The following is a 23,898-nucleotide window of genomic DNA, read 5'->3' on the forward strand; positions in this document are numbered from 1 at the left end:
ATTACTGAAGCACCAAGCTTACTCTCCTTGTAGAGTGCCAGGCACCAGGAAACACCTGGAGCCCACCTAGGTTCACTGTGCAGGGCAGTATGGTGCTGAGCACAGAGGCTCCTCAAGATGCACCTGGCTCTGTTAGTGAATGGCTTTCCCTGGGGCTTCTCTGGGGAGAAACACGAACTCCAAGATATTGAGTGGAGACAGGCCCTAGAAAGGTTCAGTGCCCCATGTGAGCTGCCTTTAGGAGAGCAAACCTTTGGTGGAGAGAAGGCTTCTCTGGAAAGAATGTAATATAGTAGAATGTCCTGATGTAGCAATAGGACAAGGAGTAATGGCTTTAAACTGAAAGAGGGGAGATTTCGTTTAGATATAAGGAGGAAATTCTTCACAATGAGGGTGGTGAGGCACTGGAACAGGTTGCCCAGAGAAGTTGTGGATGCCCCATCCCTGGAAGAGTTCAAGGCCAGGTTGGATGAGGCTTTGAGCAACCTGGTGTAGTGGAGGGTGTCCCTGCCTGTGGCAGAGGGGTTGGAACTAGATGATCTTTAAGGCCCCTTCCAACCCAAATTGTTCTATGATTCTATGATCAGCTCCCTCTCCTAGCACCCAGCTCACCCACTGGTGATGCTGGAGAGTAGCTGCCGGGCAGGCAGACTAGCCACAGGCCCTCAGCCCATCATGGACCTTCTGCTGGGCTGGCAACAACTGTGGGCCAGGAGCTGGGCGGATGTGTGTGCCCCACGGGAGAATCCCTGCTACCTTCATCATCACCCCATCCTGAGCCACCAGGCTTGCTTTAAAGACCCTGGCTTCCTTTTATTGCTTCCCCTTCTCAGATTGCAGCCGGCTGCAAGGGCTATTTTTAGCAGTCTCCCTTCTAAAAATAGCCTGGAGCTGTTTGGAGTTGCGTCAGGAGAGGTAACCCTCTCCGTTTGCCTTGGCCCCTGCACCCCAGGAGGGTACAAAAGGAGGTTGAGAGCTGCGGAGTCAGCAGGTTCAGACGCAGCCAGAGGCGGAGGAGGCAGCGGTGCGCTGCCAGCTTCAGCCACCCTAGTGCCTGCACCATGACCGTCTTCTGCAGCCACTGCCACAGGCCGCTGCAGGCGGAGATGAGCTGCCTGCCCTGGAGGGGTGAGCAGGCGCCCGGTGCCTCGAAGCCGTTCAGGTGAGCTGCCTACGGCCTCCCGCCTGCAGGGCTATGGTGGCCATCTGGCTGGGGAGAGCCCGGACCAGCTGGCGTAGAGCCTGATGGCCCTTGCCAAGGGGCTGGCACTAGCCTGGGACAGTGAGGCTGCCAGCTGGCACATGGGGAAGAGTGCAGGAGTGTGGAGGGGCAGAGGGATTTCAGGTGGTTGAAGAGCAAAGGCAGATGCAATGGGCTGGGACTCACATTCTGGGACTGGATGCGGTTTGGTGGGGAGGTTGTGTCGCAGATTACTGCCCACAGTGAGAGGGGCACCATCCATGCCAGCAGGGTCTACCCCTGGGTAGCTGTGAACACCTCTGCCTGTGTCTGCTGCGCCCAAACAGCCGCAAAAGGTTTGCTGTCCTAGAGGCAGCTGGCAAGGGTGCCGAGCCTCTCTAGGGGAGCATCTCTGCTCCGTGTCCCCAAGCTTGCAGTCCTCCCCATAGCGGTGTGTGGGGAATGCTGCCTTTGCAGGTCAACCAAGAGTGCCTCCAAGGCTCGCCGGGACCAGATCAATGTGGAGCTGCAGGAGCTGCGCTCCCTGCTGCCCATCTCTGCGCGGGAGAAGGAGCGGCTCTCCTACCTCCACACCATGGCCCTAGTGTGCCTCCAGCTACGGGGGCTCAGCTGTTCCCTCCAGGTACCCATGGCACTGCTGTACGCCAGGCTGGCTTGGCTCTGCGTGGGGCACTGCTTCTGCCCTAAGACAGCGCCTCACCCTGTACTCTCCCTGCAGACTTGGTTCCTCCAGCAGGACCGGCCCTTGGCACGGAGCTTCTCTCCCTGCTGCCAGGGTTCCTGCTTGTGCTTTCAGCCAACAGCAAGCTGGTCTACATCTCGGAGAATGTGGCTCAGATCCTGGGCCTCTCCATGGTAAGGCCTGCCCACTGAGCATTGGCGGTCCTGTCCCTGTCCTGGTGCCTTCACAGCGTGCGCAGCACACTGCCCCAGCAGATGCTGGCCCGTGGTTCCAGGGGGCTGTGTGCTCATGGTGCCAGTGCAGGGCCCACTGGGGCAGGTGCAGTCCGCAATGGCAGCCCCCTCTTTTGTCAGGTGGAGCTGCTTGCCCAGGGGGACACGATCTTTGACATCCTAGACGGGCAAGCATGCGAGGACGTGCACAAGAAGCTCCTCCTTGCCCAGGAGGAGCCTGGCAGGGGTATGGCAGGCTTTGGCTAGCACCTCACAGATGCTGCTGCCCTGCTCTGGCCCTTTGTGGCTGCGGTCAGAGAGCCGGGGCCAGCCAGCCCTGCTGGGAGCGGAGCGAGGAAGTCCCTGACCTACTCCAGCCAGTTTGTTTCCCTGCAGAAGTCACATTTGTCAGTGAGATGCGCACATCCAAGGCCTTCCGGCTGCAGCATGGGGGAAATCGGGCCGTGGCAGTGCACGGGCGCTTCACGGCTCTGCGCTGGCCAGCATCCCCCACCACCACAGCCTTCCTGGCCCTCTGCACACCGGTCGCACGGGTACCTGCAGACAGCGATGCCGGTTCCCAGGATGACGAGTTCAAGAGCACGCACATCCTAGACATGACGTTTACTGATGTCACAGAGAGGTGAGGGGTGCCTGCTTACACCACAGCCCCGGCTGTACATCTCGGACAGCGAGGATTGTTTCCCTTCACCAAGCCTGTGTGTGGAACGCAGGCTGGATCCTGCACAAGAAGCGAGACTCCCCCAGACATTTTCCAAGCCTCCTCCCTCCCTTGTTTGCAACTCATTTCTGTACCCCTCTTGTTTCACTATTTCCTCCGTCATGCAACGGCTGCTCCTTGTTTGACCCTGCAAAGTACTCCACTCCATCCCCACTCCCCTTGTCTCCTCCAGTGTCACCTACCACCTTGGCTACCGCAGGGAGGAACTGATTGGTCAGTCATGGTACAGCCTCCTGCACCCCGAGGACGCTGACCTAGCGGCTGCCCAGCACAGGGCTGTGGGTGAGTGTCAGGAAAACATGAAATGTGTGGGAACATGCGTGTTTTTCTCCAGCTATGTGATCTGGCTACACCTGAAACCTGGCTGTCCAGGACAACAGATACAGAGTGAAGCCTGCTGTGGCTCCCTGTTCCAGAAAAGACAAAGCAGAGAAATCGTTACATGCCCCATATGCTGTCTGTAACGTTACAGGTAGCTTCCAAGCTTGGGAATATGGGCACCCTGCTTTGCCACAGCACAGAGAGGAGGGACAAGCCTGCCTGAGCCCTAGCTTTTTGAGAGGGCAGGGCTGTTACAGACCTGACACCACTACCTGTGGCTCCTGTCCCACTGGGGCCAGAGCAGCAGACCGACTGCAGACCCCACCAGGGCAGCCTGCGGGTTCAGCAGGCAGCACGCCGCTCCACCCTAGCAACCGGGGCCGTCGTGCCCCGCCGCGGGCTAACGCAACCCCTTGTCCGCAGCGCTCGGGGCCGGGGCCACGGCAGGTACAGCGGTACTGCGCGTGCTGCGCAGAGACCAGGCCTGGGCCTGGCTCCGCGTGTCGGCGCGGCGGGACAGCGGAGGCCGCTCTATCACCTGCACCAGCCGCTGCCTCAGGTGAGAGCTCAGATCGGGAGGGAGGCCGAACGGTTCCGTGCCTCCCGGCCGCGCCTCACCCCCTTGTCCGCTGCAGGGAGGAGGAGGCGGCGTACCTGCGCGCCCAGCAGCACTGCCCCACGCCCCGCGCAGCAGCTGCGCCGCCCGCCGCCCCGCCGCCGCCGGCGCGGGAGCTCAGCCTGCTGGCCGCGCAGCTCCGCGCCCTGGCCGACCGCCTCTCGCCGCCCGTCGCCGCCCTGGCCTGGCCCTGGGCCGAGCCCTTCCCCCCGCACCCGCGCGCCCCCACCCCCGCCGGACTCCCGCGCGGCGCGCTTCAGGGGGCAGGGCCCGCCGCCGCGCACGCGCCCTGCCCCTGCCAATAAACGCCGCTCCTCCCGCCCGCCTGGCTCTGTCTACGCGTGCGCCGCCTCACCCCGTCCCTTCCGGTCGCGTGCGCCGCGGGGACTGCGGTGGCCGCGCGCGCCAGCGGCGTCCCGGGGGGTGGGCGGGGCTCCGGTGCCGCGTGTCGCCCGGCGATGCGGCCGCGTCAGGAGGGCGCGGGGGGCCTGGGCTGGCGGGCCCGCGCGGCGTGGGGGAGCAGAGCCGCCGCCGCGGAGGACGAGGAGGATGAGGAGGAGGCAGCTAGCGGGTGGCCGCTGCGCCGGGCCGCGCCGGCGGCCGTGGAGGGAGAGAGCTCCGGCGACAGCAGCGATGGCGGCGACAGTGACGACAGCGGGAGCCTCCTGGGGGCAGAGGGCGCGAGCGGCGGCGCGGAGGAAGTGGCGGGGACTGGCGGGAGAGGTGAGGGCGGCCCCTCTCAGACGGGCCTTGCGAAACGAGCCGGCAAACGGCTGCGTCCTTCTCCGTGTTCCAGCTCCTGCTTTTCTCCTGCCGCCTGCTCGGCTCGGAGGATGAGTGCGGGATCAGCAGCAGGGTTTCGGTTGGGCTGTTGGAGGAGCCTCCTCTTCTCCCCAGTCCGTACCAATACTGAAGTATTTTGTCAACGGAAGCTCTGTACGCCTTTGCTTTGTCTGATTTGTACCAAATCTCTTTTCTCGTCTTTCGCTCAATGTTGCATGTCATTATGTGGTGCCTTTGTCTCATTTTTGGTTGACATCTTGTAAGCCTTTGCTATTTTAACAATATTGTTTGGGAATTGCAGCCAGATGGAGTACCGTAGCACAAGTGATGGTGTCTTGTCTGTCTGTGTGAAATGTTGGAGTAGCTTCCACATTGTTCTTCCTTTTCTTTAATGTTTTCTTTATCATTTTGACTGTCCTTGCTCATAGTCTTTCATTTGTCTGGTGATGCTTTGAGTATCCAGTGATACTCAGATACTTCCCTGTATAGTGATCAATTGCTCTATACCCCAGTAACTTATATAACTAGCACAGATTTTTCCTATAGTGCAGCAGTCTAAAGCTATATGCACTGAGTCTGAACAGTGTGCTGGCAAGTGCTCTTGGCCAAGTTCTAGAATTTATTGGTTTTCTTCAGTCCCTGCGAACCTCAACAGCATGAGTACTTCAAATTGCTTAGCTGCTTGGCAGTCGGCTCTTACCTGTAGTTCTTTGGGTCACAGTTCTTTGGTCTGGAGATGATTTCACGTTCTGGGCAGGCAGTAGGTGGTTGCACAAGAGTGACACAGGAAAAGGTGGAGAAACTGAGGGTGATCAAAAGGGATAACAGTGCTATCATCCCTAAGAAGATAGGGAGCAAGGGTGTTTGTGGGAGCCCAAGCAAGAGAGAATATCAAACTGCAGTAAGATAAGTGGGAAGGGTGTTTTGGGGAAGCAGTGTAATGAAACAGTGCTATATTCACACTTCCTTTGTTCCTTGTATGGCAAACTGGATATACGGTGTTCCCTTATCCCTCCTCAGAGGACCAGCGAGTGTTGACACAGCAGAGTTCCTGGGTGTTCAGAACAAGCAAAAAGAAAACACTTTTTTGAGGTAGTGCTTAGATACGCTTATGTTTTCTGGGCGATGCGAGTGGATTCTGAAGCAGAAAGTCTTGGTTGTTGCCAAGACGAGAGTGACCGAGATGTTGAGCCCATGCTCTGGGCCAGTGTGACTAACCTCATGTTGTTTCCTGAATTTGGCAGCGGGTTTGGGCAGAGCATACAGAAACTTTGTGTCCTGGGACAGTGTAGTGGATTTGTGTGGCAAGGTTTTGATGGAGGGCAGGGCGCTACAGGAGTGGCTTCCGTGGGAAAATGCTGGAAGCTTCCCCAATGGCTGGCTCAGCCTTGACCGGCAGCTCTGTCGGCGACAGTGGTAGCACCTCTGTGATAATGTATTTAAGAAGGGTGTGGGGGAACTGTTGCACATCAGCAGCCGGACGAAAGCAGTGAGAATATGTCAGAGCAACAGCTCTGCAGACACCAAGGTCAGTGAAGAAGGAGGGGGAGGAGGTGCTCCAGGTGCTGGAGCAGAGATTGCATTGCAGCCTATGGAGAAGACCATGGTGAGGCAGGCTGTCCGCCTGCAGCCCATGGAAGTTAATGGTGGAGCAGAGATCCACCTGCCACCCATGGAGCAGGTGGATTCCTGAAGGAGGCTGCGACCCTGTGGAAGGCCTGTGCTGGAGCAGGCTCCTGGCAGGACCTGTGGACCCATGGAGAGAGGAGCCCACACTGGAGCAGGTTTGCTGGCAGGGCTTGTGACCCCATGGGGGACCCACGCTGGAGCAGTCTGTTCCTGAAGGACTGCACCCTGGGGGAAGGACCTGTGCTGGAGCAGTTCATGAAGAACTGTAGCCCGTGGGAGCAACCTCATGCTGGAGCAGGGGAAGAGAGAAAGTGGCAGAGACAAAGTATAATGAACTGACCGCAGCCCCCATTCCCCGTCCTCTGTGCTGCTCAGGGGGCAGGAGGTAGAGAAATCAGGAGTGAAGTTGAGCCTGAGAAGAAGAGAAGGGTGAGGAGAAGGTGTTTTAAGATTTGGATTTTATTTCTCATTACCCTACGCTGATTTGATTGGTAATAAATTAATTTCCCCAAGTTGAGTCTGTTTTGCCTGCGCTGGTAATTGGTGAGCGATCTCCCTGTCCTTATCTTGACCCACGAGCCTTTAGTTATGTTTTCTCTTCCCTGTCCAGCTGACTCCCTCAGAGTGATACAGAGTGATAGAGTGGATTGGTTGGTGGGCACCTGGTGTCCAGCCAGGGTCAACCCACCACAGGCAGGATGTGATCGTTTTTTGCTGGGCCACAGTTATGGTCTTGCTCAGAGGTGTTGAGCAGGCTTTCCCTGCCTTTTCCCTTAAGAAGGGAACAAATGCAAACCCTCCTGTTCCTTCTTGCCCCTACCATCATCCAGAGAATGGAATGAGCATATCCAAGTGCCATCTTAAGAAATGTTTTCTGATTGCTGGTCCTGAACACCCAGAGGTGTAAATCCAGAAAGAATTGTTGGTAGTATTTTTACGATGTGGTTGTAAAAAGCGTTAAAGATTACTGTCACTGAGGGATATTAAAGAAACGTAGCAACAGAAAATTCCAGAAGAACATCTTGTGCATTCCTCAGCACTTTGGGTAGAATTGGGTTTGCTATTTATTGTGTTGTTTGTGTTGGTCTTCTAGTCAGCAGTCAGAGAAGAGAAGGAATATTTTATGAAACACAAGGCGTAAATAACACTGTGGGGAGCTCACAGCAGGGCTAGAATATGAAACTGCTTTTTGGTGGTATGGCGTTTTGTTCTTCCCCCAGTGAATCAGGCTATAAGCTATTCCTGTCAGTAGTGAGGTGGGTGAATGTCTGGGTTTCAGTAGTTAACAAGCCTGTGGGGTGCTGAGAAGACTCTGCTGTGGCAATCACTGGTGTTGCAGACCGAGCAGAGCTATGGTGGACGTGCAGCAGGGAGAGACTGTCTCCAGTCTTAACAGACAGACTGAACAGGCCACGGGGTTTTCCTGCACTTTCCAGCTGGTCTCATGGTGTGAGAGATGTGATGATGCCCTTTTAAAGGTGATGGGACAAGAACAGTCTGTTAAAGAGTCAGGGCGGAGAGGTGACCCCTGAGAATCTGCAGTGTGGCCAAAATATACCCCAGTGCAGAGCTCGTGCTGCTCTTTGTACCAGGTAAAAACTTTGAACTGGTCTTGTGTGTGCTGCTGACTAGAGAGAAAAGCAGAGACACGTTGGGAAGAGGGGGACGCTATTCTAGTGGTACAGACTGCAGTGATTAATGAGAGAAAAATCAAAGGCTGAGACACGCAGTGGCTTCTTTCTGCCGTGCAGTTATATAGGGATGGCAGCAGTGTGCTTGTGCCACTGTCTCAGACTCTGAAGCACCCCTCTTGGTGGAATTTGTGGGTGAGAAGTGCTTTGAGAAGCTGTTTGGTTCATGTGTGTCCTGTACTCTCTTCCAGATCAATCTCACATTTCTTTTGAGGAACTACTGCGGGTGCAGAGTGATATGAGAACAAGAATGTGCAAGCAGGTGACCAGTGGGAAGAAAACTGCAAAACCTACCAAAGCTACAGTGGAGCAGCAACATGGCAAAAAGGGGTAAAGAGGTTCTTTTGTGATCAGAAAAATGTGCTTGTGTGCTCTCTGCACTCCATAAGTTATGCTGAGAGCTCCTCACAGTGTTGCTGTTGCCTTGGAGCTGGTGTAGGTCCCCTTTAATGTGCTACACAATAATGCCTTTCACAGTAGTGCTTCATTTGGGAATGATCTGTTGCTCTTTCAGAGCTCTTAATATCCTATCCTGTTCCAATCTCAGCAGCCGCCTGTTACTTGATAGTTAAATCAGCAGTCAATTCCTTTACACCCTCTGTATTAAGGCACTTTTAACCAACAGCATAGCATGCTTCTCTTTTAAGCTGTGTGATAGTGCTTTTGTTGTGTCCCCTGGGCCCTGAAATAGTTACGTTGCTGTTTTCTAAACTCCTTCCAGCTTGTCAGCATCTTCTGCCTGAACTCCTACTTGGAGTTGCAGAGACTCCTACTCTACTCCTTACTCCTACTCTCTGCTTGGAGTTGCAGAGACAGCCAGTTGTTATGGAATTCCATTATTCTTCTGCTCTTGTCTCATCTGTGGCTTGTCAGGTGTGATTTTCCTTTTCTCCCCTCTGCAGTACTTATCGTCACAGACTTTTTCCTGTCCTCAGTGGTCTTTACATCTCCTGTTTGCATACTCTGTAGGCACTATTGATGTGGTGACTAGAAAATGTATTCAACACAACGAAAACTATCAGATCTTTTTACAGTCCTCCACAGGCCCCCACTGGTAACAACTGTTAGACCATTACCCTTTAGTTGCAGTAGTTAGCCGGTTTTCAGTCGTCAGAGTCATATCTAAGTTTCCTCTGTTACACTGGCATTCCCTAACCTATTTCTGAATCTCTGCTGAATACATGTTCCTTCTGCTGTAAACAGTTGATCAGAATAACACTTCTGCTTTACCTTTTACCCAAGAGTCTGGGGGATTTTGTGTAGTGCAGCATCTTCACACAGTGCCTCTATTCTGCCACACAGTTTGCATAATTCTATTTCTATTTAACTCCCCTAATCCTTTAAGTAGTGCATCACTGTAAATCCCACATGCCGTTTCTCTCATGTTTTTGTTACGGAAGCGAGCTTCTTAAAAAAACAAAAACAAAAAAAAAAAACAGGGAAATCCCCCGGAACTGAGCTGGCATCCGCAATGCTGTATAAAGCTGACTCGAGAGCATTGTACACTGCCACATTGGCAGACGTAAAAATACACTGAATGCTGCCCTAAGTAGGATTTGGAAAACTTACTTATGCCCCGGTGTTATTGTGTTGCTGAATGTGGGTATAATGCCCGCGTGGTGGGTGCTTCACAGCTCTTTTCATGGTTCTCATAACTTACCTGGTGTCCTGACAAATTGCAGGACATAGCATCCAAGTAGTATGAGAAGAGTAATACCTCGTTCTCCCACCGTATACTGTCCCCCTTGTACACCTAAGTGCCAGGCTCTGAAGGCCTGTGTTGCAAGAACTTGTTCACTTAGTTGGTTGTCACCATGGTCCTGATTGACTGTGAAGTCTCCTTTGGGATATGTACTACAAGCCATACAGCCCTTACTCCTAGGGGCTGATCTTTACGTTACTTGTTTTATGGTACGCTTTCTCTCTGAGCCTGGCCATGCTGGAATTGGCCTGTCTTTCTAAGTACCAGGCCAGTGCAGATATTCCCAACTTTGGTCTCACCTTTCAATGTAAGTATTAGTCAGGAGTGGATGGATGAGTTGGTGGTCCAGGAATAGAAGAAAGTTTTCTTGAGCAATGAAAACACGGAGAAGGAGAGGAATAATTAAGTATGGCACATTTACTGATGCGGGTGGTGGGTTTTCACTTGATACAGTGCGGCTGTATTGAGTTTTGTGTAGGATTGTTTTAACCACACACTTAGAGATTGTTTGGTTGTAGTAGCTTTGCGTGACTCTTGGTTGAGTCACCTCTTTGCTCTCTGTAGGTATCACAGTGAGGATTGAATGGGAGAGTCTGCTGTTTTGGCACTGTGCAGTAATGTTGTCCTGAGGGTCTGACTAACCTGACACTTTAGCCTGGGCCTCATTCTGTCCTCTGCTTCTTTTAAGTATGTTTTTCTCTTTTTCAGGCCCTTGGAGATGTCTGCCAAGAAGCCTGTACCTTTTCTGCGACAAGTAGTCTATGTTACAAAGAAGGTGGGTGCTGCCCCTGCCCAGCTCAGGGGCTGACTTCTCTTAGTGATGCTAGCACAGACATGATAATGGGGCTGCTGAAGATGACTGTCCTGGTTTCAGCTGGGGCAGAGTTAGTTCTTTTTAGAAGACGTTATCAGTTGTCCCCTCTAAAAAGAACTAACTCTGTTGCAGCTGAAACCAGGACAATGACACAGGCTGTTTCTGGAGGATAGGGCTTGGACTAGGGTTGGGTGCAGGTAGTGCTAGTTGTCTTGGGGGAGAACGAGAGACTGGATGCAGGAGTGGCTGCTCTCTGTATAACCTGCTGCCCTGCGTAATGTGCAGCTTGAGGAGTAACTCAAGCACTTGAGACCCAAGTGTTTCTAGAAGATGTAATGGCTGCCACCAGTGACAACTGCACTGCAAGCTATGGTCATTGCTCAGTACTAATCACACTGGAAGTTCAAATGTCCATCTAGTTTCTAATCTGTATATAACTTAGACTTTATCATTGCTGGATCATCTTAGTATGTTCATTTCCACAGTTGGAGATCTTTTTTTGTCTCTCTGTGTAACCTGACCCAGGTAATCTGTGAAAATCTAGGTAGGTTTGCATTCCCAAATCCATCACCTGGACAACATGTGTTCAGCCAGCTCTTGGTCTGGGAGTTGCAGATGTTTGGAGGCAGCACTTACGCTGCTGTTCCTTGAATTGGCTGCTCCTGGGTGTTAGACTTGCATATGGAAATGCCTGTTGCTTGGTACACTGGATGCAGCCCTTATGAGGAACTGCCACCTCAATTATTGAACTCAAATCTTTGCCAATTTCGGACATTTTCAATGGTGGGTGCGTAATATTGCTAGTAAAAAAAAAATAATAAATTACGTGGTCTGATCTATGGAAGGAGAGTAAGCAGGCTATTAGCAGGGTAGTCCTGGCCACAGCTCTTGCCTTTGCCTTCCCTGCCTTCAGGTGCACAGAGACCCTCGATTTGATGACCTGTCTGGAGAGTATAAGCCTGAAATATTTATGAAGACGTACAGCTTCCTGGACAGCATCAAGAAGCAGGAGAAGGAGGTGATGCTATGTGACTGTCCTTGTCCAGAAGAACTTTGCTTGGCACGGGCAGCTTCTGCAAAGTCCTTTCACAGTGGAGGTGGCAGGCAGGCAGTCATGCAGCTTTCTGCTCTCTTCTTCAGATGGTTCAGAAGCAGCTGAAAAAATGCCAGAACATGGAGCAGAAGGAGAAACTCCAGCAGCTCCTGAACCGCATGGTGAGTACAGTGCAGCATCTCCTCTCCAATGAGGCAGTGCACTAGAAGAGAGGATGTGTGACCTGGGGTCTGCCTAGACTCTTGCTGACACAGGCCATCCTTTCTGTACAGACACAGCAAGAACAGGCACAGAAAAACCAGCACAAATTGAGGGAGAGGGAGCTGTCTTTGAAGAGACAACGGAGGGAATTGGCCAAGCAGGGCAAGAAACCCTTCTTCCTAAAGAAATGTAAGTGCTCAGTGGGAACATGGTGCCTGAAGACCTAGAGAGAGTACTGCTGTCAGGACTCCAAGCACTGTGAGTTGTCTGTAATATTCCATGGAGCTATGGAAGATTGTTTACTGCTGGTACTCGAGAGACAAGCCAGGCCTGGAGCCAGGGAGGGAGATGTGAGAAGGGACTGGTCTGTAGAAGTGTCTCGGGCTTTGTTTAAAACCTTGCTCCCCTCTCCTCTACAGCTGAGAAGTGGAAATTGGAGCTAGCTGAGAAGTATGCAGAGCTGAAGAGAAGTGGAAAGCTGGAGAGCTTCCTGAACAAGAAGAGGAAGAGGAATGCCATGAAAGACAAGCGTCGTCTGCCCTCGCAGAAGAACTTTTGACTGCTGGACAGACATGCTCTTATCTGGCACTGGGACTCACTCTGCCCTGGCCAGACCTGGAAGATGGTCATCCCTCTTCGCAGTATCTGCCTTTCACTGTACGGTGATGCTGTTAGACAGAAGAGCAGAGGCTGAACTGAAGGAAATAGTGCTTTTTGTAGCTGAAACATCCTCTTTACTTGTGGTTTACACCATGCCTGGGTGGTGACAAGCCTGTCATGTAGATGCAAATGGTATTGACGGCTGTCTCTGTCCTTGCACCTGCTCATCTCTTCTAGCTAGGAGAGCACAAGCCCTACCCTGCATTGCTGGCTCTGCTCTAGGTCTTATCAGATGCCAAATGAGGTGGGAAAGGACCTCAGGTGGTACACCACCTGCACAGAACAGGGCTAGCACTGACCTCAGGTTGCCCAGGGCTACTTCATTTGGGTCTGAGAATGTCCAAGGACAGATGCCACCACCTCTCTTGGCCTCTGCTCCACTGCTTCAAGTTCTCAAGATGAAACCGTTTTTTCCCCCCCCTCCTCCAGGAAACCTGCTTGGTTTTAGTCCATAATCATTGTCGTCTTCTCAGTGAAGTGCTTGGCTCTGTCTTCTGAGTGGCCTTGTCACAGTGGGGTGGGTGGGAAAGGGGTGCTGTTAGGTCTTCCAAAGCCTCCTTTTTCTGAGGGTGAATAAATCCTGTTCTGCCAGCCTTTCCTTGCAGTGCTCCAGCCCCTGACAACTTTCACATCTTCAACTGGAGTCAGCCCAGAGGACCACATCTCTCTTCTGGGGCCCAGCCTGAATCCAGTATCTGGATGTAGTCTCAGAAGTGCTGTGTAAAGGAGAAATGATAACACCCCTCTGTGTAGGCTGCACCCTGGTGATGCTGGTCTTCCTCACAGCCAGGACATGCTGCTGACTGTGCTCAGGTACTGCTGCCTGGGATGTCTCCAGCAGGGCTGCCTCTCTTCTTGGCTTCTCAAGGTGGTCTCTGCAGGGCTATTAGTGCTTCCAGGAAGCTGATTCTGTATGAAATAAAATACTTCAGTTTTCCTTTATTCCTAGTGTCAGTGCTGTTACAGTCAAAAGTGTTTGAACTCGTGGCAGTTTGTGCCTCTTCAGCATGACATTTAACAACCAGCTCGCTCACTTCTCACTCCTGATTTCCCCTGTCTTCTGTGGCTGTATTGACAAGTAGGTGATGTGGACATGACCCAGATGATCTCTGTCCCAACAGTTCAGAGCATGTGCCAGGAGAGTGCCTCAGCTCTGCAGGGTGGAATGCTCCCTGGGCCTTGCAAGGAGCAAGAAATGGGATGATGAGCAACTCCCTGATCATTCAGAGCATGAGCAATGATGATCATGCCTGCCTGAGGATGTTGCTGAAGCATCTGCCTCCACTGCAGTTCTGTGGGAGATTTCTGGTGGGTTTCTCCTGTGGGAGTTCTTTGGTGACAGGTTTTAGTGTAACTGGGGGAAGGCAGTAGAAATGGGATGTGCCAGCTTGGCTAGAGACCACATGGAAATCCTCAGCTGCCTTTAAACTGCATGTGGCTTATTGCTTTGGACTGTCTGGCTTCCTCCTCCTTGCCTCACAATGTGGGATGCAGAGCCTACCGCATCCTTCTGGCTTCAGAGGAGAGTAGCTCGGGAGCAGTGTGGCAGCACCGAAGTCTAAGGCTATCATGGCCCCTTTGAGGCATTGGTCTGCTGTTTTATGCTCTCAATCTTTAATCCAAAACTGAATAATCTCCCTCTGTACTTTAAAGCAAGGGAAGAAGGCTGGGGCTTGGGCAGGCCAGAGGTGGCTCACCCGGTGTTACTGCTGCCAGGGCCTTGTGTTCCTGGGTCTGTGTCCTCATCCCCAGCTGCTGGTGGATCTTGCCCAGCAGGGAGCAAACCTGGCACTCCTGCCCCTCTGAAGCCAAATGGCTCCTTGCTGCTGAGGCCTGCATGCAAGGAGGTCATCCTTGCAGGTGCAGGGATGACACCTGCTTCTGCTTGGCACATCAGCAGCGAGGAGCAAGTGTACTGCTGTCTCTCCCTGCCAGCTCGTGGGCCCAGTACCCTGCAGCAGGGGAAGCCTTGGGGTGTTGCCCAGCTCAGCCAGTGTTGTGGTGGCACTGGGCATTAGGGCGGGCAGCGGCATGGCAACACCAGCTTGTGGGAGCAGATGCTTCCAACATCTCCAGAGAACTACTGCCAGGGTAGCTGCTCTTCCCTGTGGCCTTCCAGCCTCAAGGAGTCAGTTAGGTTATTTTCCTTCTGCTTCTAATGCTGTCCTGGCAGAGCGTCTGCCAGGCTGGCTCTGGTGTCCCTCCATGTGGACTGTGGCAACTTACTATGGTGTCCCTGGGGAGGGACTAGCATCAGTTGATGTAATTGCAGCTGGTTGCACAGGCGGTGGTGGCTGACAAAGCTCCAGCACATACTCCCCCAGTGATGCCCTTGGAGCCCGCCAGACTCTCAGAAGGACCTGCCTCTCCTCTCCCCAGCTGCTGGCCAGGAGGAATGGCTTCAGATGGTCTCCCCAGACCTGGGTGGTCACTGAGTGAGCCCCCCTGCCCCAGATGTGCTCTGCAGCAGCAGCTGGACATCCAGGCACATGAGGGACCTGCCTACCAGCAGGGACACACACATGAGGAGGCTGCAGGGCTCAGGTCTTTTATTGCAAAGAGGGAGATACAAAAATGACAGTCATCCCCTCTGAGCCCCCCTGGCCTGCAGCTGGCTGAGAGGGGAGACAGGCAGGGGGACACCAGTGCCTCGCTCCTCCAGCACAGGGACCCAGCTCACGTGGTGGGGAGCAGGCTGCTGCCAAGCATTGAGGTGGAGCCAGAGCCAACCATGACAGTGGAGCAGGTGACCCACAGTGTCCCCATGCAGCCCCCCAGCCTGAGCCCTGGCTGGGCAGATGGCAGTGCTGTGTGGGGAGCACCGGTGGGGAGAGCCTGGCACAGGGTAGGGCTGTCTGGCCCCAGCCAGACGTGACGTACAGCAGGCAAACCAGGCCTCCTCCTCTGCTGCCCTTCTCACTCGACAGGGTGCTGAGGTCTCAAACTGCTCTGTGGCCTTACAGAGGCTGCTACAGGGGTCTGCTGCCATCCAACCCTCGGGGACCAGAGCAGCTTCGCCCAGGGAGGGAGGGAGCAGGGTCATTGCTCTCTGTCCCAGCGGGGAGCTCAGTGGCCCACCTTGTGTTTGCAGGCATGGCCAGGCATGGTGGTGCCCAAGCTGTGGCTCCTGCTAGCTTGTCATGTGTTGTCCTGCGCTGGCTCCTCAGGGCAGGCAGGCTGGTTCCGGGACTTGTGCAGCCCTGGGGAGGGCTGGGCCTGGGCGCTGTGCTGCAGGGCCGGGTCCAGCCCCAGAGACGTGTGGTGCTGGTGCCATTGGTACTGCACAAACGTACAGACCTTCAGCCCGATGGCCAGCATGTTCTTGCCCATGAAGATGCTGGAGACCCGGGCGTCCCTGAAGAAGACCATGTTGCTGCCTCGGATGAAGATGGTGGTGATGTTGACAGTGAGCATGCTCAGCATAGGGTACAGCATCATACGGTGCGGCATGATGCCGATCCCTTGCATGCTGATCTCACAGAGGGACACACAAGGGAGGACCAGGAGCAAGATGTAGCAGTAGAAGAACATGATGCCCTCAGCCCAGAGTGGCAGCCCCTTCTTCTGGGGCTCCCACAGGTTCGCCTGGATGTCCAGCACATCCAGCATGTCCACAATAACCCAGAAGAGGCGGTTACGGAGATCTTCTTTCTTCTTGAATGTCCTGACGTACTCCATGTGCTCTGTGGCCACCAACAACACGTAGAGGGCTGGGATGCAGATGGAGAGCAGCAAGGTCAGTGCTTTGCGGGCTATGAGATCCAGGCTTTTTCCGGTCAGCTTTATAGTTCTGGTATACAAAGTAGACTTTGATCTCCAGAACGAAGACATACAGGAACCAGAGGATCATGGCGTAGCCCCGCTTAGCTGTCTTTACCTCTGCCCCAACCCAGATGGCAACATAGCGGAGCACCAGCAGGAAGCACACATCACCCACTGCCACCATGACACAGATGCCCAGCTTCCTGGAGCCCTGGCTTTGCTCCACCAGGTAGGCATCCATGAGGACAAGGCTGGTCATGATGAGCACTGTGGAGAGGCACACATGGGGCTTGCTGACAGGTGGTGGGGGAACCATCCTGCACGGAGGAATATACAGGGCCATTAATGAGTTGATGGTATTCTCCATTCCCCACCCTCAGGCCTCCTTCTGCCCCCCATCGCCTCAACAACTCTGGATGGCGGAAAGAAGGTGGGAAGGGAGGTTCATAGACTCTTCTCCCATCCTGTGTGCCTGGTTTGTTCCAAACGCACACACTCCTAGCCAAAGTGCTCCTGAGACTCCTGGCCAGGCCATCCTGGTGGCACATGCTGGCTGAAACCCAGCTCCTAGGCTGCACAAGGGGTTATAGTGAGGCAGGCTGGACAGCCTTCAAGCACTTGGGATGCTACTGCGTCTTCCAGTAGCTAATCATGTTGGTTAGTCTCTGCCACTGTGAAGGGTACATGCCTTATTTTCCACGGGATTTCCCAGCCAGTAGCACTGGTTATACTCTCCCCTCACAAGGCACACAAAACCATCTCTATGCTTTCAACCCAAGCGGGTCCTTAACTGCTATCATCTAGAACTGCTCTCTTTTCAGCCTCCTTTATTTTCATGCAACATGAGGCAAAGGATTATTTTTAGCCTGACTGTCCCGTCGGGTGGGAGGGAAGAAATCAGCCCAACATCTTTAGTTTCCTTCAGTCTCACCCTCCCCAAGAGCTCTACCTACAGCTGTTCGCCCATGCCCACTCTGCCCAGCACAATAAACCGAAAGCAAGGAAAAGCAGCACCACCCCACAGCTACAGGACACAAGGAGCTCTGCAACAGGCCCTCAATTTCAGCTGGATGCTCAGCTTTCCCAGGCTGGGGGCAGAGCAAAGCACTGTCTGCAAAAGCACCCTGCCCGCCTTGGACGGCACTGGGGCTGTCAGGCTCCCTCCCTGGCCAAGCACAGCTGCGGGCAGCTGCTGCCGGAGATGGAGGGAGGATGGAGCCAGGGCCTTGCTGGGCACAGCTCAGCAGCTGGTCTGGAGGGGAGCCAGCCCCCCGGCTGAAATGGAGGATGAAGCTGGCCTGCTGACTGCACAGTGTTGCCAGACGGCTGCCTGTGCAGAGCCTGCTCAGCCACACCTGGGCCACCATCTCGGTCACACAGCGGGCAGGTGGCACTTGACTGCAGAGCAAGCACTCGGGAGCAGAACGGAGACTGCGTGGCTAATGGTCACCCTGGTGCACCGATGCTCCTGGTGCTGGCACTGACTGCACAGGGCCCTGAGTACGAGTGACCCGAACTCCTGCTTTTGGCTGAGAGAGTAGGTGCCTCGTGCTGTTGTGCATCCCCGGGCCCAGAAGCATCCCGGCACGCTTGAGGGAGCATCCCATCCCAAGCCTGCCAGGCACGGATGCCTCCAAGGGAGGGAGAGCAGAGGCTGGCGGGCACGGGGCACGGGTGGATGTGGCTCGTCTGGAGTGTGCCGCGCGGCTGGGGTCTCTCCCCCGTGTCACTCCACGGCCTCGTCGATCTTCGGGAGGCGCCGGAGGCAGCCCAGGCCCCCCTTCGGCAGCCCGCCCCACCTGCCGAAGAGCGCCCGGCGGCCCCCGCGCCCGCCCTCCCGCCACGGCAAAGCACAACCCGCCGCGGGCTGCGGCTCCTTGGGGTGCCCGGGCACGCGATGCCCCCAGCCCTGCCTGCCCCGAGCCCCTGCCCCCGGCCGTGGGGGCCCGACCGGAGGAGGGGGCCTGGCGCGGCCCCCCGCCCGGGCCGCTCTTACCTCGGGCGGCTCCCCAAGGCGCCGGCGCAGGGCGGCGGCGGCGGCGGCAGCGGCGGGGCCCCGGTGGCGGCCCCGGGCCCTGCGCGGCATCGCCCGGCGCGCCCCGGCGGCAGCTCTGCGGCGGCGGCGGCGGCGCTTGGCCCCTCCCGGCGGGTGGGCGGGGACTGCGGCGGTCCCCGCCTCACCGGAGCGCCCGGCACCGCCCGCCGACCAGTCTTGCTCCGATCCCCTCTGCCCGCCTGCCCCCGATAACCCCCGGGCTGGCACCCTCCCGCTCCCGGTCCCCTCCTGCCCCCATCAGTTCCCGCCTTGGGGCCACATCGTGCACCCTCCCCTCCGCCCCGCCCCAGGTTCTCCTCCTGCCCAGGCACCTCTGCCCTGGCCCCCCCAGACCCAGAACCCCCAGGGCCCTGGCTGCTCCCTGCCGTAGCCAGGAGAGGTCCCAGGAAAACTCGGCATGCCTGGGGAAGCCTGGGCTGGCAGGGGTGCTGCCCACCGGGAGGGACCGGGACTCCTTGCTGGAGCGTTGCTGGTGGAGCAGACAGGGGATCCCACGGACGTCTGTGACCTGGCATCCAGCCATGCCAGTCTGTGGGGTTCTGGGGAGCTCCAGCTCCACCTCTGCAGGACACGGGTGGTGCTGGGCTGGGCACAGCTGGGGGCTTGTGTGCGGATAAACCAGGCCAGTGAATGCAAAAGATTTCCCTTACCCTGGTGGACATCCCTACCTTCTACTAGCTTGAGCACCTTGCTCCGTTTAACTCTGAGCTTGCTCCTAATTGATTTAGGCCTTATCTACACAGGGAAGGTTTTCCAGTATATTTCTACTCTGACTTTGTATTGCTCATTGTAAATACATGTGTTTTGGAAGATGGGGAGGCGCTCAGATCTCTGGAGATAGGCTAAGAGCAAAACCAGGCATAGACTTCAGTGAGAGGACAAGTGTCAGTCGCAGCCACTGAGTGTCTGGAAAAGTGCAGCCTCCCTTACCCCCAGCTGCTGACAGGGTGGTCATAAGTCTCCTGTTCTATCTGATGCCCTGGGACATCTTGGGTGACGTTAAGAACCTGTGAATCCCACCTGTAGTGTCCATGGCAAATGGAGACACTGAACCAGCATCCAGGTTCAGATCTTGTATCCTGCAGTGAGTTTTGGCTTGTTTATGCAGGCAGATGGAGGACCTGTGTGAAAGAAGCAGAGCTCTGGCTGAGAGAGGTACAACAAGGTAAAGAGTTTGACTATGAGATTGTTCTCCTAGTCCAGGAAAAACAGCAATCTCCAAAAGGGCTGGAAGAGCAGGGAAAAAAGCAGCCAAAACAACCTGCCTCCAAAAACGAAAGGAAGACCTCTCAAGCTGAGTGGAGAGCACTGTGTGGCATGAGCCGGGATGCCAACACAGAAACAAAACCTATATCTTTCCTGCTGGACACAAAGGCACCAGCTCTCGCCCAGTATCAGGGCAGTCTCTTGCAGGTTCTAGAGAGGACCAAAGGGTCTCTGTTCATGGAGGCACCTGGGGGGTGACTATAGAGCTAGCCATGTGACAGAGGTAGAAGAAAGGTGCTGGAGACAGCTACCAAGCAGTGGGACTAAAAAGATGATTCATCCCTAGGATGGAATCATAAAGCCTCTGAGTTTTCACTAGAGGCTAGGACAGGAGGTGACAACATTTGCGTGGGAAGCGGGAAAGAGCTGCTTTAACGAGGCACATAAAAATAAGCAACCAGAGGCAAGAGCAGATACTTATGTGCTTCTCTAAAACATGATGCTGGAACCGGGGTGTGCCAGAGTTCGCATGTGGATGCAGCTGTGATCAGAGACAAAATGGAAGGAAACCCAAGAGGGGTACCCCAGGATTTCCAGGCAGATAGCAGCTCCGTGGCTGGTTCTGGCTCCAGACCTGGGAGGAAAAGCATCTTCAGCTTAGCCCTGTGCTGCCTAGGACACCTGCACCCCATCATTACCACTGAAGAGTCAGTCCCTCTAGTGCAGCGACTGCAACACACTCTAAGGCTGTTGGGAGAGAGCCAGAGAAATCCATCAGTCACGTTGAACATTCTCAAAGAGGAACTGCAGGAACCGGGGTTAGTTTGTCAGCAAGGAGCTGCAAGCAGTGGCTGTGACAGGGAAAGGCTGGCAGTGGCCTGGGGACCATGCTGAGAGCTTCAACTGCTCCAAAAGAACTTTGTGGCCCTCAGAGACTGGCCACAGCACAGAGGGCGAGAGGTGGCTGGAACCAGGCCAGGGCATCCTTCAGGAAGGCAATCTGAAAAACTGGGAACAGCTTCAATCTGAAAAACTGGGAACAGCTTCTGAGTGAAGGATCACAGAGTGCTGAAAGGTACTTTAACATCACAAAAAGGCCTAACGTGAGCAAGGTGCTGGAAGGAGACATCAGAGTGGAGAAGCACGAAATCAGGTATGCCAAATAGGAAAACAATGGAATGAACATACAAAGTCAATCCAGGTAACAAGTTGCCAAAATATAGACTGCAGGGGATGGAGCTAAGTAATGATGATAAAGTCCTTTGAGGTGTGGGGTGGGCTTCCAAGAAAATGGTGTCTATTGGAAAAATCTTAATTTCAAACACAGCCACGTGCAGCATCACGCACCTGATGGGACAGAGAGTGAGCGCTGCTGCTTCTGCTGGCAGCAACTCAGAGGAGGAGTGAAAGGACCATCATGGAAAACAGCACAACAAGGGGCATTTGGGGCAAAGCTGTGGCAAGGCACATGCTGGACCATCTCAACGCACCATAGGGGAAATCTGGTAACGCATGTGGTCCTGGCAGCCTAGACTCAAAAGGATTTTGAAAACTGAGGCTTGTGGCATTGACTCTGGAGCACATAATCCTGGAGGTCCTGCAGTGCAGGGAGCCACCCCAGCCCTTCACAAGGTGAGGTACCCGAGTGGCAGAGCAGGGATCAGCAGCCCGAGCACTGGCGATGTGGCACTGTCCCCGGGGCCCGGAGGCCGGGCTGGATGGAGGGCCAGCCCGCGGAATGGCTGCTGGTGCCACAGCCACTGGGGGTCAGTGCAGACCTACGCAGGACAAAGCCACCTCTGCCTCCTTGTAGTGGTGGGGCTGGGGTGTGTGCGTGTGACCGGCAGCATCCGCCTGTCTCACCCAGGCCCCAAGGCCAGAGTCCCCCCGAACATCCCCTGTATACCCTCCAGCCCCAGCCGTAGTCGGAGCACCCCAGGCATGAGCTCCTCTTAGCCCATATTGCCCAGGGCACGGCCAAATGCCCCTGCGATGGGCCTGGTGCTAGGGAACAGCACCCTTTTCCACTGCTCCGGGCTGGGGCTGCTGGCAGCAGGGACCTGCAGGTTGTGATCACAAGGGAGAAAACATGGCTTTGCACCACAAAAGGTGCTCTTACAGCTAAACCGGGGTGGTTGGAGAGGGACATCTGTATTGAAGAGAAATTCTCTACTCCTGGGTGACTGCCATCTTGCTGCACCTCAATCTTGTCCAGTGTGCAAAGGCTAAAGTGACACAGGGCTCTTCCACGAACAGCGTAGTTGAGAGAAGCGCTGGCCCAAAGGAATCAGGTGCCCTGCATGGGCCTGGCTAACACATGGGGCAGATTGTGGCACCTTGTCTGCTGAGGACAAACATGCCGGCTGCTACGAGGTCTCTAAACAGTGTTGAAATGCTGGCGAGAACCTGGTGGGCATGGTCCATTTGGATTAGCAGTGAAACATTAAAAAAAAAAAAGGAAGGGGTTTTCTGGAGGCCCATTTCAAGCTGGTTGCCTGGACGCTAAAGAGCAAGGGTTCTTTGGCTACTTTTCCTGATATGCTGGAAGATCATACACGATGAAGAAAATCTCAGCTGGTGCTTGGCACACAGAAGGGTCTCAGCTTAAGAGGAGGTGGGGAAGCAGCTGAATAAGGTGACTATGACACCAGGCTCTGTTTAAGCTGAAAGATAACTAGGCTTTGGTATTTACAAGGCAAAACACAGGAAAATTTTGATGCCAAAGACAGGGAAAAGCCACTGTGTGTGGAAGAGCACAGTTTTGAATAGCTCATCCTGTAGGCACAAGCCAATATAACACAAAGGTGGGAAAAAAAGAGGAGCAGGCTGTGTAGCCAAGCCCCCAAATGAACAAGGGACTTTGAAACAGTCTGAGAACAAATGCATAAATTAATCTGTAGAAAAGCCAGAAGGCTGAAACAAAGAAGTGAGCTGCACTAAGCATAGAGGTATTTGAGGGGAAGAGGCTGCGGGGAGAGAGCCAGAGAAATCCACCTCAATCACAGCAAACATCTCTCCAGGGGAACGCGGGAAAAGGAGGAAGCCCATCGGCAAGAAACTGCAAGTGGTTGCTGCAATGAGGAACGGCCATTTGTGACCTGGGGCCTATGCCAAGAGCTCTGAAAAAGCATCACAGATTGTAGAACGTGGCACAGCCACAGAGTAGAGGTGTCTGGAAGTGATGGGCATCCTTCTGCAAGGCAGAGGAGAAGCAGCCCTCCCAGGCCAGAGGGGTGGCCCAGGAGAGCTGCAGGACTGCCAGCCCTTGGAGGCTGCCTGGAAGGCTACATTGAGGGACTGTCACTTCACCCAGCTGCCTTGGGCTGAGCAGAGAAGTGCCTCTGGCCTCCTGGAAGTGAGAGGGCATCCCCAAAAGCCTGAAGCACTCAATGCTATTAAAGTGCTAAAAAACAAATTTGTGTTAACAAACAAATAGTTGGGAATGGTGGACTAAGGCTGGAAGGCAAATAGATGAAAGCAAACAGCTGGGGAAATACTGCAATGGGTTTTCTAGGGACAAATAAATCCCCCAGATCTAGCAAGATCCTCTGGAGCAGTCAGCTGCTTTTGGGGAAAGGCAATGATGATATCTAGCTGAGATGAGACCACAATGAGGGGAAATGCTGAGACAAGGCCAGGCCAGCACAATCATCATGTGACTTTCTCCTGCTGCAAAACAAGGTTTTCACATTCGTCTGCGGAATGCTATGAAAATGTGGCTCATCCTCGATCCACTTGGACTTCCACAAAAGCCTCTGCTACGATCCCTTAGCAAACACTTTTAGAGAACCAAGGCTGTCAAGGATGAAAGGAAAGGTCCTCTCATGCATAAATGATTTGCTTAAAGGAAGGAAAACACATCGAAGCAGCAAACAAGCTGTTTTGCAAGCAAGACAGGAGGTCTGTGCTGGGATCCGTGCTGTTCATCAGGTGCAGAAATAGGCTAGGAAAGGGGACAGAGAGCAAGGTGGAAGAGTGTGGTGATGGTTCAGCTTATTGATCCAGTCAAACTGAACACTGATGTGAATACATGCATGTTACTGAGAGCCCTGAAGCTTGACAGCAGATGAAATGTAGAACTGACAAATGCAAGTAAAAAGAAGAGGTCCAAGGGACAGGCTACAAATTACACACCAGTATTCAGGAAAGTGACCCTGAAATGCTTACTGATAACATTCCAAAAACACCAGCGCTGTGCTCAACATCCACAGTAGCAACTGTGGATGTTTCATACTGCTTTGCAAGTTTGTGCTGCTCCTGCTTCTCAAATCCTAATCCCTCTGCTGGCATGAGCTGCATTTTACAGTCTGCCTGGAATAGTGCTGCATCAACATATAACTGTCACTGCTGAGTATACTGAACAGCACAGGTGCTGGCATGGCCCCTGCAGAAGCTGGGGGCTTCTCTTTATTCTGTGCTTTGGCCATTATTGACTCGGCTGCTTCTTTCATGTAGTTCTAAATGAGAAGCACTGCAGTTCCCAGCTGATCTCTGCCTCCTTTCAGGATCCCTCATCCAGCATCACCCTGCTCTGATGGTTTGGTACCCTTCCTTTTCCATTTTTCC

At 54.2% G+C, this 23,898-nt stretch overlaps 3 protein-coding genes across 3 annotated transcripts; 2 read left to right on the top strand and 1 right to left on the bottom strand.

Moving 5' to 3' along the window:
* Positions 1 to 1,061: 1,061 nt before the first annotated feature.
* On the top strand, positions 1,062 to 4,079 carry NPAS4 (neuronal PAS domain protein 4). Its single transcript, XM_086626416.1, is given in 9 exon segments — positions 1,062 to 1,162; positions 1,658 to 1,803; positions 1,806 to 1,823; positions 1,920 to 2,056; positions 2,237 to 2,342; positions 2,492 to 2,738; positions 3,010 to 3,119; positions 3,582 to 3,717; positions 3,794 to 4,079. Coding segments are annotated over 9 exon segments (1,287 nt in total).
* Positions 4,080 to 4,232: 153 nt separating this feature from the next.
* On the top strand, positions 4,233 to 13,202 carry RRP36 (ribosomal RNA processing 36). The gene is made up of 7 exons (XM_086631805.1): positions 4,233 to 4,497; positions 8,069 to 8,207; positions 10,288 to 10,354; positions 11,307 to 11,411; positions 11,534 to 11,608; positions 11,720 to 11,837; positions 12,068 to 13,202. The coding sequence occupies exons 1-7, from the start codon at positions 4,233 to 4,235 to the stop codon at positions 12,205 to 12,207; spliced, it is 909 nt and encodes a 302-aa protein (XP_086487931.1). The 3' UTR covers positions 12,208 to 13,202.
* Positions 13,203 to 15,446: 2,244 nt separating this feature from the next.
* On the bottom strand, positions 15,447 to 16,386 carry LOC104370740 (transmembrane protein 121). The gene is given in 2 exon segments (XM_009990344.1): positions 15,447 to 16,079; positions 16,081 to 16,386. Coding segments are annotated over 2 exon segments (939 nt in total).
* Between the last annotated feature and the right edge of the window lie 7,512 nt (positions 16,387 to 23,898).

This window comes from Tauraco erythrolophus, chromosome 2 (assembly GCF_009769465.1).
Source record: "Tauraco erythrolophus isolate bTauEry1 chromosome 2, bTauEry1.pri, whole genome shotgun sequence".
In the NCBI taxonomy this organism is placed as follows: Eukaryota; Metazoa; Chordata; class Aves; order Musophagiformes; family Musophagidae; genus Tauraco; species Tauraco erythrolophus.

Coding starts and splice junctions, on each gene's coding strand:
- RRP36 (XM_086631805.1), top strand. CDS start 4,233: ATGCGGCCGCGTCAGGAGGGCGCGGGGGGCCTGGGCTGGCGGGCCCGC. Junction 4,498..8,068: donor GGCGGGGACTGGCGGGAGAG/GTGAGGGCGGCC, acceptor ACTCTCTTCCAG/ATCAATCTCACATTTCTTTT. Junction 8,208..10,287: donor CAGCAACATGGCAAAAAGGG/GTAAAGAGGTTC, acceptor TCTCTTTTTCAG/GCCCTTGGAGATGTCTGCCA.